The 16,287-nt window shown below is 39.8% G+C and overlaps 1 protein-coding gene across 6 annotated transcripts in view; it reads left to right on the top strand.

The window, feature by feature from the left end:
• The first annotated feature begins 251 nt into the window (after positions 1-251).
• The window catches only part of rubcn (rubicon autophagy regulator), a 60,936-nt gene continuing 44,900 nt past the window's right edge, over positions 252-16,287 (top strand). For all 6 annotated transcript variants that reach the window (XM_073041296.1, XM_073041297.1, XM_073041299.1 and 3 more), the window contains exons 1-3: positions 252-495; positions 6,620-6,773; positions 13,884-13,964. In XM_073041296.1, coding sequence (XP_072897397.1) covers positions 428-495; positions 6,620-6,773; positions 13,884-13,964 — 303 coding nt within the window. In that variant the 5' untranslated portion in view covers positions 252-427. The remainder of the gene's footprint in view (positions 496-6,619; positions 6,774-13,883; positions 13,965-16,287) is intronic.

The following is a 16,287-nucleotide window of genomic DNA, read 5'->3' on the forward strand; positions in this document are numbered from 1 at the left end:
TTATGTACACACTTCTGTGCGTAGAGTCACTTTATGGACATACAATCAATGTATATAAGCTGTCTTATATATTTTTTGTGCAGGATCGGATCCGGATTTACAGTATCGGAAATGACAGCGGGCCATGCTGAATCCGTCCGGCTGAGCACCTGCACTGCGCACCGACTTCCCGGTTTCGGCGCGTGGCGTGGGCCGGCTCGGGGCAGAGTGACGTGTCACGTCATGCGGGCGGGAGCGAGCCGAGCCGAGCCGAGCCGTAGGGGAGGCCGGGAGTTGGGCTGCGGTCGTCCGCCGGCTGCGTGTGGGCAGGGCCGAACGGTTCGGCCTTGTGCTACTTGTGTGTTTGAGCTCCGAATAAGGTGGTGGGGCAGATATTTTTGCAGGAACCTGCCATCAACGTCCTGGGAGCGTTGAGGCCGCGAAGGGCATGTTGTCGACATGGAGCGAGGGTACCTGGTTCCAGGACGCGGAGAGCCCGGAGGCGGAGGAATGCAGGTACTGGCCCTGTCTGATCAGTCAAACCGTGTGTCCTGTCATTGCGTTCTGATCAACTGACTGCATGGCCTGAATTGTAGTTTATTGTGCCTGGGAGATTCCTTCCTAAATCGCCGTATAAGAACGGTTATGTCGTTCAGTTCATTTGTGGGTTAGGTGCATCATAGCAGACATTGCTGTTACTATGTTTTATTTAGGAGGAGGATGATACCAAGTGGAAAGAGGTAGTTTTCAGTGACAGCTGCGAAGTAAAATCCGATTTTCTTCTGAGGCTGCAGAATCGCTAGGGTCAACTGTCCTAAATCGACAATTATAATTTTCTATAACTCTATGTATTCGGAGCCTTTGGCTGCAGGATGCGACCGTGTATCCAGTTATTTAGATCATATTGATTCCCAGATGCTTTTACACTTAGGATTTCAGCAATTATGGGTGCAGAAGATGCACAAGCGAGCATGTAAAGTCTCTAACTGCAGACCGCATCGTAGCGTAACTACAGCACGGGAAGCCGTCAAGTTCACGTGGAGGAATTCAGTCATTCCCATTCCTTTTATTCCTGCAGCCCAAATAGTTCAATTTGTTTGCGCTCACCCACCAATTTCATTTTGAATCTGTTGATCGGCTTTGTCTCCATCACTTTTAAAGGCAATGAATGCCATACAGCACAAATTTTAAAAAATGCTCCAGTAGTAAGTGCATTTTTGAGCAATAAGTGTCTCACAGGCATTGCTTTTAAGAGCTAAATATCCATCCTCAGGCGATTAAATGTTTGCTGATGTCACAAGCAAAGTGGGTAGTTTCCACAAGTAGCCAACATTTATGATGTCATTGATCATAATATTTTGAAACAATTCTATTTTGTATTTTAAATGATGACCAAAAGAACATAGGAAGAATGTGATTATGCTGGAGAATGGAATGCTGGAAGTTTTAACACTGCTCTTTCTGTGCTGCATTTAATCCTTGGAGATTCAGCTTACATAATTTATTGCCACTTTGCTCACTTAAAACATCAAGGATTGTAGCATGTTCCTGTTACCTCAAAGTTGATTTAACTAGGAAAAAAGTGGAAATATAATAAAATTAATGCAAATAAAATTAGTTTTTTGTGCAATTAAACCTATTTGAAATTAAGAGGAACCAGTTTAGTACCAATTTTTGCACTTCAGGGCTTTAGCAATTATAATGAGATTTTCCAAGTTTCTTTTATATAGGAGTTGCACAGCCTGCAAAAAAAACTTGATTTTGTTCTATGTGCTGATTATAATGAATATTTGAGCAGTTGAATGTTTTTTTTTATCTTACTCAAGTTCTTGCAAAAGCTTTGCTAATGGAAGTTTCCATTGGTGGGTTAATTTTATGCCAATTGTTCTGCCTTCTTATTACTATTTGACTTGAACTTTTGTGTTGTTTTAATTTGTTGGTTAAGCATTGCTTATGTTACAACTGCAGAAGGTATTGGTGAAATCACACATAGAGTATTGTGTGCGGTTCTCACCCAGATACAGGAAGGATGTTTTTAAACTAGAGAAAGTGCTGAATAAAGTTGTCAAGGATATTGCTGGGACATGAGGGCCTCTGTTATAAGGCGAGATGGATAGGCTGGGATTAATGTTCCCTCTAAGGTGTGCACACACAAACGTCTTTTGCTCCTAGTGCGCACAAAAGGTGGTCACCCTCTACCACATTGGCATGTTAAGTATATTTCATGATTGTACACAATCACATTTCCTTTTCTGGTTTTTGATGCAGAAGGTGTTGATGTCACAGAGCTTGCAATGATTTGTCTTCAGATTTTAGAACTGGTTTATTTATACTGTTTTTTTTTTGAAGAAATTATTCAGTGTGCACATGTTGTTGTCACTGGCAAAAAATTGCACAGCAGAAGATTTTTTGCATCCACTGGTCATTACAAATTAGGGGGAACATTGGCTGGGATGGTTTTTCCCGGAGCGAAGGGAACTGGGGGATGACCTTTTGAAGGTTTATAAAGTCATGAGAGGTAGACATAATGTGGATGGTCACAGTCTTTTTCTGTAGGTAAGGGAATCTAAAGCTAGAAGGCACAGGTTTAAGGTTGGAGGGGAAAGATTGGGAAAACAGAAACCTACTGGGGAAGTTTTACATGTGGATGGTATTGGGCATATGGCATAAGCTGTCAGAAGTGGCAGAGCAAGATGCAATTACAACATTTAAAAGGTATTTAGATGCATCCATGGGTAGGAAAGGTGTAGAGAAATATGTGCCAAACACAGCGAAATGGGATAAACTCAGGAAGGCCCCTTGGCTGGCATGAATGACTTGGGCTGAAGGGCTTTTCTATGCTCTTTAACTCTATGACTGCATCTGTTTTGTAATTTTCAGCATTGTTGAAACAGAATTCTGTTGTTATTTATGCGGATTCAATTTTTTAGGTGACTAGTTGCTATTTCGTAGTATCAATAAACACCAATCACGTGAAAAATGCTCTAATTATTCTTGCAGATAAAAGACAATATTAAAGTTGCTATCAATATGGAAGAGTGTACTTATCCACAAAGTTATTTCAGTTTTTATAGAATGCGTCAATTATTGTCCAACTCAATTATCCCTGAACTAATAATGAAACAGTGGAGACTCTGGCAGCACAAATAGGTCACAGAGTGAATTTCCTAGTTTGCTTGTGGCATTAGTATGGTGGGTTTTCTTCACGGAAGAATAATAGTGACAAGGTGTTTTTCTATGACAAAGTGGTAGTTTCATGGTTTCCATTAATGTTTTTTTAAATATATAAAAACATGTTTACTTAGAAACCCTGGTTCTTAATTCTCCAACTATAATTGTGGTGTTCAAAGGTTCATTTATTATCAAAGTATACAACTTTGAAATTCTTCTTCTGTAGGTAGCCATGAAACCCAGAACGAAAAGAAAGGCAGCATGATCATCATAAAAAAAAAATTAGAAAGGTCAGGCAAGAAACCCAATATAAAAAGCTACAAGTCTGAAAAAAGTCTATAGTTCAAGTTCATATCTAAAAAGCAGAATATCTGGGTAACATTCAAACTCATCTCTGAATCAGTGGTCCAGAATTTTCACTATGACTACTTAACCATTCTGCTTCCAAAACCCATGACCAGGCTGGAACTTTTGTTTTCGCAAGAAAAGTGAAGCTGGTATGATTGTATTTTCTTTCAAGGTCTGTAAGGTTCTAGTAGGATAATTACTGAAAATATTTTTCCATGCTTGGCAGATCAGAACTTAGCACCATTGATGTAAGTTAGAATAAAGCAACTGAAAATTGCTTTCTGGACACCAGACCCAACCAGTTCCCCTCCACCACCACTCTCCTCCATCTAGCGGAACTTGTCCTCACACTTAAATAATTTCTCCCTTGGCTTTTCCCACTTCATTCAAACAAAAGGTGTAGCTATAGGGAATTGCATGGGTCCAGCTATGCCTGCCTTTTTGTCGGCTATGTGGAACAGTCTACCTTCCAAGCATACACAGGTGTCCGTCCCCCACTTTTTCTACACCGCATTGACTGCATTGGTGCTGCTTCCTGCACCCATGCTAAGCTTGTCGACTTTCATCAACTTTGCCTTCAACTTGCACTCTCAAATTTACCTGGCCCATTTCCGACACCTTTCTCCCCTTTGTTGATCTTTCTGTCTCTATCTCTGGAGACAGCTTATCTACTGATGTCTATTACAAACCAATGGAGTCTCATAACTACCTGGACAATACCTCTTTCCCACCCTGTTACCTGTAAAAATGCCATCCCCTTTTCTCAATTCCTCCATCTCCGCTGCATCTGCTATCGGGATGAAGCTCTTCATTCTAGAATGAAGGAGATGTCCTCCTTTTTCAAAGAACGGGGCTTCCCTTCCTCCACCATCAATACTGTCCTCAGCTGCATCTCTTCAATTTCACTCACATTTGCTCTTAACCTATCCTCCCACCACCCTAGCAGGGATAGGATTCCACTTGTCCTCAACTACCACCCCAGCAACCTCCCTGTCCAGCACATAATTCTCTAAAACTTCTGCCATTTCCAACCGGATCCCACCACCACCAAGCACATCTTTCCCTCCCCCCACTTTTTGCTTTCTGCAGGAATCGCTCCCTACGTGACCCCTTGGTCCTTTCATCCCTTCTCACTGATCTCCCTCCTGGCACTTAACCCTTGAAAGTGGAACAATTGCTATAGCTGCCCCTACTCCACCTCCTTCACTACCATTCAACGTGCCTAACAGTCCTTCCAGGAAGGCGATTCTTCACCTGTGAGTCTTATAGGGTCATATACTTTGTCTGATGCTCCTTGTGTGGCCCCCTTTATAACAGTGAGACCTGACATAGATTATAAGACTGTTTCACTGAGTACCTACTCAGAAGAAGTGGGATTTCCCAGTGGCCACCCATTTTAATTCCACTTCCCATTCCCATTCCGATATGTCAATCCCCGGCCTCCTCTACTGTTGTGATGTGGCCACACTTGGGTTGGAGGAGGAACACCTTATAGTCAGTCATGGTAGCCTTCAACCTGATGGCATGAGCATTGGTTTCTTGAACTCCCAGTAATGGCTCCCCTCACACACACCCACCATTCCCCATCCTCTTTTCCCTCTCTCCCTTATCTCCTTGCTTGCCCTCGCCTCCCTCTAGTGTTTCTCCCCCTTTTCTTACTTCCATGGCCTTCTGTTCTCTCCCATTGGACTTCCCCTTTGCCAGCTCTGTATCACTTTCACCAAAAAACTTTCCAGCTCTTTACTTCACCTCCCCCCCCAGTCGTGTTTCTCTCTCCCCGCCCCACCTTTTAATCTACTCCTCATCTTTATTTCTCCAGTTCTGCCAAAGGGCCCTGGCCCGAAATGTCTACTCCACTCTTTTCCCCTAAGATCTAGTCCACCATCTCTTCATTTTTAATTTCATGTTTACCTTGCATTGGATTAATCATTATTTTTGGTTTCAGGAAGTAAAATCCGAGGGTGTGCTTTGTGATACATTTGTTTTTTATGGTTCGCTGCATTCTTATTTAAACTGGGCTTAATGGTATGCTAATTATGATATGTTAAGCAATAATTTTACAGTATTTTAAACAGTCTTTTGGTCATTCCTTGTTCTAGTTTAAGATGGCGCTGGTGAAGCACAGCGATGACTTACTGGCAGCAAACAGACCTACTAATTATTTTGTTGTTCACACTTTTTATCAAAAATGGTCACTGCAGTCAATAGCCTGTAACTCCCCTTTTGGAGTTGAGCTTTTGAGCTACCTGTAGGACCTGGCATTTTTAGGGTGTGAGCTGAAGTCTAGATAGTGCAAGACCGGTGTGCCTGGGTATGAATCAAGGCGGTGGGGCCTGGGCCTGAAAGTGGGGAACAAGCCAATGTTTGGTTGCTGGAGTAGATTTGGAGCAGAAGAACTGAAGCGAGGCAGAGTTGAGGTGGCGAAGCCTGGGCCCATGAGTGAGGCACAAGCTAACGTTGACCGATTTTAAGTACTCAGCCAGATTGGGAAAGTCAGATACTGGCTGAATTGAAGCGGTGGTTCCCAGGCTTGAGGGTTTATTGAAGTGGCAGGGCTTGGGTCTGAGAGTGACGAGCGACCTGCTGTTTGGCTGATTTAAGCACCTGGCAAAATTGAAAATCTCAGGGTATTGGGACCAGAGGTGAGGGAGGGGCTGGTATTCAGCTTGGCGAGGTTTACTCCTCTCTGCTCTGAACTGAGGTGCCGCCTGCAGCTAACGGGCTCCTGAATTGGTTGTGACTGGCTTCATGGCTGTGGACTTATTTCCATGAGCTTCAGTTCTGAATGCTATTTACTTACTTTTATTGTTTGCTTGATTGTTTTTTTTTGTTTTTGACAGTTTTTTAAATAGATTCTCTTGGATTTCTTTGTTTTGTGGCTGCCTGTAAGGAGATGAATCTCAAGGTTGTATATAGTATACATACTTTGATAATGTACTTTGAACTTTGAAATTCCTCTGTAACAAATTCAAAGCCACAAATATAGATTTTTTATCATAAATGTTATGCTTATGTGCATAACCTGCAATATGTTCAAGTAACATTTTTGACGAATAAAGCACTGTTCTTTGCTCGGGTTATATCATTGTGGTTCTCAGTGTTGTTCTTAAACTTGTCTTAGGCAAGAACACTGGAAGCTTTTGGGTGCCTTGAAGACTACTGTGGAGGGGCTGCTGTCAACCAACAATCCAAATGTTTGGTCCAAATATGGAGGATTGGAGCGACTCTGCAAGGAAATGAACAACATCATGAGTCATGGACTTCTAGAAGACAAGGTCTTGATTTATTGTCTCTTGTGACAACATGTTATCATCAAAACATTGACTCTTATTTCTCCCAAAGATCAGTGTTTGAATTGTTTAGCCATTGTGATTTGTGGTTCAAAATGATCTGAATTGATAAGGTTCTTTAAGAGTGCAGAGCTATTGAAACAGCATGATACGGAAGCATACTCTTGTGAAACACATTTTATGGAGCTATTTCACACCTTTTTTATTCCAATTGATATATGGCCCTGTATGACTTCTTTCCCTTCAGGAAATAATCATAAAAATGTTAAATTTTGTTCCTATACGATAGTGCACTTATCACTGTAAAGTAGGTGAATAAGTATACATAATTAAATTTAGCAGATGTTGCAGAAGGTTTAGGTAAGTATTATAACAAATCCTGGGAATATATCATTGTTCCTTCACCACCACATCAGATTCTTGAAGCTTGCCACCCAACAGCAATCTGGGAATAACTTCATCCCAAGTACAGCAGTAGTTTAAGAAAACAACTCCATACCATCTTCATGGGGATTATTTGGGATGAGTACTAAACACTGGCACTGCCAGCGTTGCCCAGATCTCCACAAATCACCCATCACCCAGGAGATGCCCTCTTCTCATTGTGACCATCAAAAAGGAAGTACAGGAGCTTGAAGACACACACTCAGTGTTTTAGGAACAGCTGCTTCCCCTCTGCCGTCAGGTTTCTGAATGGACAATGAAATCATGTACACTAACTCACTATTTTTTCTTGCTCTCTTTTTGCACAACTTATTTAATTTCATGACATATGCCAGTGATATTAAACCTGACGCTGATCCAGAAATGAATATAAACAAAAACAAATGTAAATTATTTGAACCATGGTGTTGAAATGGGGGGTGGGGGGGTGCAGAGTTACAACTTTTTCATTTTGGATAATTGAGAACAGTAAAAATTAATCATGACGAGAAAACGGTTTACAGGTGCTAGAATCTGGAGCAAAAGGCAACTCTGGGTCGAGCAGCCTTTCAGATGAGTTTAAGTGTGACATGGGGCAAAATTGAAAATAGTGATGAATACAGGGCCAATGGTATTATATTTGATTGCATGCAGTATGTGGAATAAAGTAGCACAGTTAGAGATTGGTGAATATTGTGGGCTTCACTGAGTCGTAGCTGAAAGACATAGTGGTTGGGACTTTGTATCGGCAGTACAAGCAGGTAGGCAGAGTGGGTGGAGTGGCTCTGTTGGTAAAATGAAATCAGATCCTTTGAAAGAGGTGACATTAGGATCGGAAGAAATAGAATCCTTGTAGGTAGAGTTAAGAAACTGCAAAGGTAAAAAGACACCGATGTGAGTTATATACACGTCCTTGGACAGTAGCCGGAATGTGGGGTGTAAATTTCAACAGGAAATAGAAAAGGCATGTAATAAGGGTAATGTAATGATAGTCATGGGGGAATATAAAATGCAAAAAGATTGGGGAAAGTTAGGTTGGTGTTGGATCCCAAGAGAGGAAATATATAGAATGCATATGACATTGGTTTTTAGAGCAGCCTGAGGTTGAGCTCTGTAGGGGAAAGGCAATTCTGGATTGCGTTTTATGTAATGAACCAGATTTGATTATGGAGTTTATGATAAAGGAATCATTGGGAGGCAGTGATCATAATATGATTGAATGCACCCTTCAGTTTGAAAGGGAGAAGATAATCAGCTGTATCAGTATTACAGTGGAGTAAAGGGAATTACAGAGGCATGAGAGAGGAGCTAGCCAAAGTTGACTGGAAGGAAACACTAGCAGGGATGATGGTAGAACAGCAGTGGCTGGAGTTTTTGGTGGCAATTCGAAAGGCACAGGAGAGGTACATCTCAAAGATGAAGTAATATTCTAAAGGGAGGATGAGACAACTGTGGGTGACAAAGGAAGTCAAAGACAGCATAAAAGCAAAAAAGGGTATATAACATAGCAAAAGTTTAGTGGGAAATTAGGATTGGGAAGCTTTTAAAAATCAACAGAAACCAGGATAGACAAAGGAGAGTTAACGGATGTTGTTCACTTGAATTTTCAGAAGGCCTTTGACAAGGTGTTGCACTTGAGGCTGCTTAATAAGATTAGAGCCCATGGTATTACAGAAAAGATTCTAGCACGGATAGAAGATTGGTTGACTGGCAGGAGGCAAAGAGTGGAGAAAATCTGGTTGGCTGTTGGTGTTGTTACGTTCCCAGTAACCGGGTGACTTACCAGCAAAGATAGAGAGGTCCGCTAAAGCCTGATGATACTATTTTCAAACGTTTTATTTTTAAAGGGGCACAATCGTATGGTTAATACAAAACATTCAGATCATATACATTGTCAAAACTCAATCTAAAGCACAGGTATAGCAATAATCAATCAAAAATAAGCTCTATCGTTGTCTAGGGGATACTGAGTCCAATGGAATATAAGAGTCACTCAAAGTCTGCCGGCTTCCCCGTTTCGGGAACCGCTGGCATTTCACGTGTTGGAGAGAGAGAGAAGGAACACTTGCCCGTTGTCTTTGCGAAGCAAATCCCTGTTGTTAGTTAAAACGGTTTTTCCTTTTGGTTTCAGCCACAGACTCCCGATCCGGAATCTAACGCACGTGGCTTCCTTCAGAATGGCTTCCCGCTCCAACGGGAAGCGCTATCGTGTCTTCTTCGTGTGTCTCCTTGGTGCGTCTGAGGCCCTGCCTCGGCAGCCCACCTTTTATCTGGACTGGCAGGGTTGTAGATATCAATCAGGGTGGGGGTGAGGCAATCTTTCCCCCATCACCCATCTCACATTGCCCTGAGGGTTTGCACGTAGTCCAGTTCCTTATTCCACAAAGGTGTCTTCCAAGACAGTGGCTATGTCCAAGGCTTTTGTCTGGCTGAGCGGCCAGCCCACATTCCAAACCGTAAGGCTCTCTCTCTCTCTCTTGCGATTCTCACAAAGGAGGGGGCTGGGGTCATGACAGTGTATACTGGTGTTGTGCAGGGATCAGTATTGGGACCACTTCTTTTCATGTTATATGCCAACAGTTTGAATGCAGGAATTGATAGCTTTGTGGCCAAGTTTGCAGTTGATACAAAGGTAGGTGGAGAGGCAGATAGAGTTGAGGAAGCAGGGAGTCTGCAGAAAGACTGACAGATTTGGAGAACGGGCAAAGAAGTAGTCAAAGGATTGTGATGTAGGGAAGTGTATGGCTGTACATTTTGGTACATTTTGCTTCTGCATAGTCTATTTTCTAAGCAGGGAGAAAATTTAAAAATCTGAGATGTAAGGGGATTTGGGAGTCCTTTGCAGGATTCCCTAAAGGTTAACTTGGAGGTTGAGTTGGTGGTAAGGAAGGGAAATGCATTGTTAGCATTCATTTTGAGAGGACTAGAATGTGATGCTGAGGCTTTATAATCACTAGCTAGACCTCACTTGGAGTAATGTGAGCATTTTTGTCTTATCTAAGAAAAGATGTGCTGGCATTGGAAAGGGTCCATAGGAGGTTCACAGGAATGATTCCAGGAAAGAAAGGCTTAACATTTGAGGAGTGTTTGATGGCTCTGGGCCTGTACTCATTGGATTTTAGAAGAAAGAGGAGGGATTGTTATTGAAACCTGTCAAATATTAAATAGCCTAGAGACAGAGTGGATGCTGAGGATATTTTGTATAGAAGGTGAGTCTAGGACCACAGGGCATAGCCTCAGAATAGAGGCACACCCATTTAGAACAGAGATGAGAAAGAATTTCTTTAGCCAGTGGGTGATGAATTTTTGGAATTCATTGCCAGGATGGTTGTGGAGGCCAGGTCATTGAGTATATTTAAAGCTGAGGTTGATATGTTTTTGGATAGTCAGGGTGTCAAAGGTTACAGGGAGACAGAAGGAGAATGGAGTCAAAAGGGTTAATAAATCAGCCAGAATGAAATGACAGAGCAGACTTGATGGGCCAAGTGGCTTAATTCTGCTCCTATGTCTTAAGGTAAATGGGAAAGGAATTGTCAACATTTAGAGTATAACTGATCAAAGAATTAATCTTTATTATTGGGCATTATAATTAATGCTGCCTAACTTGCTGAGTTTGTCCAACATTCTGTGTGTTGCTCAAGATTTCCAGCATCTGCAGAATCTCTTATGATTATTATTATTGATTTTTTTTGAGCTCATGGATTGTAGACTTGTACTGCTTGGCCTTGTTGAAGTGAGTGCTGGTTATGCAGTTAAATAGCTGGTGTTTACTTATGTGGCGTATGTTGTGTTTTTAGTTTGGCCGTGGAATGTTCCCTGGCTAAGAATGCTGATATTTATTGCCAATCCTTCATTAGTACACAACTGAAAAGGCTGTTGGAAGCCCTTACGCTGGTTGGTCTAGTTACATAGGCCAGACTGATTAGGAATGGTAGATGTCCTTCACAGTATAATGTGAGTGAGTGCAATGTGTTTTTAATGACAACACATAGCCTTTGCACACAAAATAGTGTAGGTACTGAGTAGATCAGGGCACATCTATCAAGGGAAATAAACTCCTGACATGTCGGCAGAGACCCTTCAGCAAGACCTATCCTGATGAATGGTCTCAGTCCAAAACGTTGACTGTTTATTTCCCTTCATAGATGAACCTCGATCTGTTCAGTTCCTCCAGCATTTTGTGTGCTGCTGAAGATTTACTGCATCTACAGAATCTCTTCTGTCAAACACATAGCCTTTTGTGTGTTAGAAATTCAAGTGTTTGTTCGGACACTGAAATTCATTGGGTGTATATGCCTCTATCAACCATTTAGACAGTACATTTAGGATTCCAAAATAATTCTTCTTTATATCCTTTATAAACCTATTCCTTGCCTTAAACTTATGCTTATGTACACCCTGCTGTGGGAAAGTTTCCTGCTACATACCCAATCTCTGCCCCTCTTAATTTTGTATCCCTCTATTGGGTTATCTTTCTCTGCTCCAAGGAAAGCAAATCATGCCTATCCATTCTCTCCTTGTGTATGAAACAATTCATACAGATATATTTAATTACTTACATCTAGGTTCCCCAGTTTCCATGATTGATTTGAACTCGTATATATGGATATAGTCCATGTCTCTAGAAGCTAGTCTGGTATCTTTGCCACTAAGTTCCATGGAAAATATTTACATTAATAGTTTAAATTGTTGTTAATCGCATGTTGATGGCTTGATTGACTGGTGTAAAACCATTTTTTTTAAAAGCCCTTTTTGTGTGACTATCAAATTTACCTTCTGTTACCCTTAATAATCCTGCTTGGAGAGGTTTCAAACAAAGTTGTCAAGTTGTTATTTTCCTGTAGTGAAAGATTTTATTTTTGCTTTTGGTTCTTGACCAAAATCTAATGGACTTGATTAATAGAATATCTAATGGATTTGATATTTGGAGGACTGCAGTCTTGGGCAGGGATAATTTTATTAAAAATTAAGTAGACAAGATGTTTGAAATCTGAAATAAAATTAGAAAATGTTGAAAACTCTCATCAAGTAATATCTATAGAATGAGAAAAAGTCAGCAGTTCAGGTAAAAGACAATAATTTTATTGAAGTGATTTGGCTTGGCTGTTGAAGACTAAATTGAAAAACTACACTATGTTGGGTTATCCTTGCATTATTATCAGTAATGGTAATTGAGTTTGGGTTAAGCTTGTTTAATTTCTTCATCTGAAGATAATTTGACCAGAGTCAGAGTACATTTTAACTTGTATTTTTGGCAACATGTTTTAACTTACTATGCTAACGCAAAAAAGGGAAGTATTTACCTACCACAGAGCTTAAAGCCATGTTTGTTCTGTAATTCAGTGCTGATTGTTTTTTGACTTGCAATCCAATGTATTTTCTCTTCTGTAAACTTATTCTGAGAATCCAAAGGAGAACAGTTATTTGAAGTACTATTTTTGAAATCTTGTTTTCAGTTTTAGGTTTGACTTCCTACTTTTAATTGTGACACGTTGAATATGACAAAATTGACAAACTCCTGAGTTTAAAATGTCCTGAGATACTGAAAAATGAGGGATAAAAAGCAGGGTATAGGTGAGGGAAGCAATAGATTAATCTTTGAGTGTGTTAGCACAACATCATGGGTTAAAGGGCTTGTGCTGCACTGTTCTATGTTCTATTACACAAATTCTAATAATTGGTCCCTTTGGTTATATCATGTGACTGGCCTGCAGTGCTTTTGTATTATGTGACTTATGTTGCAGATCTGGGAGTTTCCATAAACTACTGAAAGAAAATGTCAACTACCTTCTGGCTGCATTCTATTTAGGCTGTTTTCCCCCTTCTCGGGAAATTTGTTTAACCATGAAAATGTTCTCTACAAACTGTAATGCTCTGATAAGCAGATAAGAGGGTGTGCATATTTTTAATTTTGTATTCCTGTTACTTGCTGTCACCTGGATTCACTAAGGTTATTACAATGTGAAAAAAACTCAATTCCAGCTGAATTATCAATATTTCCATTTGGTTTGACCATGAGTCTGTAGTAAAATAAAACCCGTAATAAAACAATAAACCCCAAACTAAACCAAGATTTGATTTTCAGTATCTCACTTTTTACTTTATTGAAGTTCCAAGGCAGTTCTTGAAACATCACTATTGCTTTTTCAATGTGCCTTACCCTGTTCCCTCTAAGCTGCATGGGTGCACAGCTGCAGGAACTGAATTGCTCCCACTCACGTAGCCCTTGTTGCCACACAGACAGATGAAATAAGTTCACACAAGGTGAAAAAATGTTCTTTGTTGTACTCTTATTTCATTATACCCTTCAATTAATAAAATCAAAAGCAAGCGATTTTTCAATTTTCATTCAAAATATTCATAGTATGCATATTACAGAAAAAAAATTAAAGTGCCATACATTTTACAGCCATGTAAAAAATTTCCTGTTCAGAGCATTTGTTGGTCCGTGTAGCTGTAAAGAAAAACAAATTAGGGTTTTATGAATGAGTTTTAAAGTTGTGTACTGAGATAAAATATCGACTGCTTTTAGCATTTGTCATATAAGTGTGCTATTGGATCTTAATGATTATATCTGGGACAAAGGAAAAGAATAACCTTGTGAAGAGTAAGTTCTCACTGTTAGAGTGTTAGTATATAAATATAATTGGTTTTATGTTTTCAATTAAACAGATATATTTACAGCATAAAGATTACTGGCCATTTGTGAAAGATGTCTGCTGGGTCAGTCCTCATCTTGCTAATAATGAACAGGTAAATTAAAGAAACCTGAATGATAAGGTTATTTACTCTTCTGGTGCTTGTTTGTTGTACTTGAATGTTTGATTCCTGCAGAAGGTGTGCTATTTTCCCTTCCTGTTTGTTGTTTTCATGTCTTCTACCAAATCATGAAATATCTTGATATTTAGACATTCATTATAAAATATTTTGGAAATCACAGACTGTTTCAGAATGTATCAATGATTTTGACCATTTAAAACTTTCGAATCCTACAGTATTTGAAAGTTAGGATCCTTATTCAACTTTATTAAAATTAATTTTTTTATTGACACTTGTATAAAAGCAAGATTTGCATTGTTAATTTTGTCTTTAATTTCCTGTTATCTCTCAAAGCTCAAACCTGAATGAACATTAGAACATACACTCAGTGGCCATTTTATTATGTTTCTCCGGTACCTTGTAAAGTGGCCGCTAAGGGTCTGTTAATGGATTTCTGTTGCTGTAGCTCATCCACTTCAAGCTCCGAAGTGTGCGTTCAGGAATGCTCATCTGCACACCGCTGTTATTGCTGCACGTGGTTACTTGAATTATGGTCGCCTTTCTGTTAGCTTGAACCAGTCTCATTCTAATGTGACCACTCTCATTTGCAAGGCATTTTTGCCTACAGTACATCAGTGAATTTTTTTGTTTGTTTTTAGCACTATTCTGTGTAAACACTATGCATTAAAATCTCAGGAGATCAGTTTCTGTGATACTCAAACCACCTCCTCTGGCTTCAACAGTCGCACCACAGTCACATTGCTTCCCCATTCTGATAGTTGGTCTGAAGAACAACTGAACCTCTTGCCCATGTCTGCATGCTTTTATGCATTGAGTTGCTGCCACATGATTGGCTGATTAGATATTTTGTATTAATGTGCAGGTGTACCTAATAAAGTGGCCACTCAGTGTGGAACAGTACCAGTACAACACAGAGACAAGCCCTCTAGTCGAAACAAAACCTTAAACTTTCACTTGTGCACAGTTATTCACAATTGTTTTAACTTAGTAAAATATTTGGGAAGTGAAACTATAAGTTTAATTTAGATGGTGTTATTTTGATACATTGATTAACAAGTTCAGTGGCACAGCTGGTAGAGCTGCTGCCTTATGGCTCTTATGATCTGATTCGTTTCTGACTTGCTGTGCTGTCTTAATAGAATTTGTGTGTTCTCCTTGTGACAGTGGATTTCCTTAAGTTTCTTCCCACATGCTAAAGCTGTGCTGTTTGGTAGGTGAATTGGCAACTCTAAATCACTTCTACTGTGCATGAGTGATAGCAGTTAATAGGTATGTGGGAAGAATGGGTTTCAAAGAGAACTCTTTGGGGTATAGGATGATATTGACGGTTGACATAGGTGCAGTGTGCTGAGTTTTTTTATGTCATACAAATATGGAGCTATTATAGACAATAGTTAGCCCACTTAAAGGTAAAACAAGTGCAGATAAAATTGGATTCACTAGATATTCATTTCACTGGAGAATCAATACCAACAGAGTAGAATAGCAAATGGAAGTTGTCTGAAAGATTGCATATTGGTAGATTGATTTCCCTGCAATATTAAAGGCCAGTTTTTTAAAAACCAAGTAAAGTAACCCGATGAGCAGTCTTGGTGATATAGGGGTAATGTCTCAGAAAATGATTGAAAATCTGCTTAGTTTGGGTGGCAGGAAGTACTTCAAATAGCCATTAAAGATTTAGACATTTAATTGATTTATTTAATGTTCACCTTCAGTCCTTTCTGCTTTTATTAATTCTGTTTTTTATTGTTCCTCAGTTTTGGTCTTCATTGTTTGCACTTACTTGGCTCAGCTCCCAGTGTATTGTGAAGATGAAGTTTGAAAGATTTCTGCTGCTTCTCCCATGATTTGACTGTTTTTGTTTCCTTGCCTCACAGTGTATCTGTCCCTTCTAAGTTTGTTGAGAATGTTTCTTCCTGGTGTATCCAAGAAAGAAACAAACATCTTCAAATGATGGGAGAAGCAGCAGAGATCTTTATGAGTGTTGGGAGTGAAATATTTGGCATGGTTAACAAGGGTGATAAAGCATTTTGCATCTATTATTCCGAAATAGTGGTGTCCAGGACTTCCCTGTAAAGCGGCACTATGAAACTGTCTCTGTTATTCTTTTATTAATAATAAAAACATTGAATATACATAAATAAGCAACATGACTCCTTTTTCCTAAGAGTTCACAGTTATTGTTACTAATTCACTAATCAATGATAATCTCAGATCAACATTACTACAGCAAGTGAGATTTTTTTTAGAAGATTACTGCCAATTTGGGGATGGGCTCTCAGAAAGTTTCTTCATT

The sequence above is a fragment of the Hemitrygon akajei genome, chromosome 3 (genome assembly GCF_048418815.1).
Source record: "Hemitrygon akajei chromosome 3, sHemAka1.3, whole genome shotgun sequence".
Taxonomy (NCBI): domain Eukaryota; kingdom Metazoa; phylum Chordata; class Chondrichthyes; order Myliobatiformes; family Dasyatidae; genus Hemitrygon; species Hemitrygon akajei.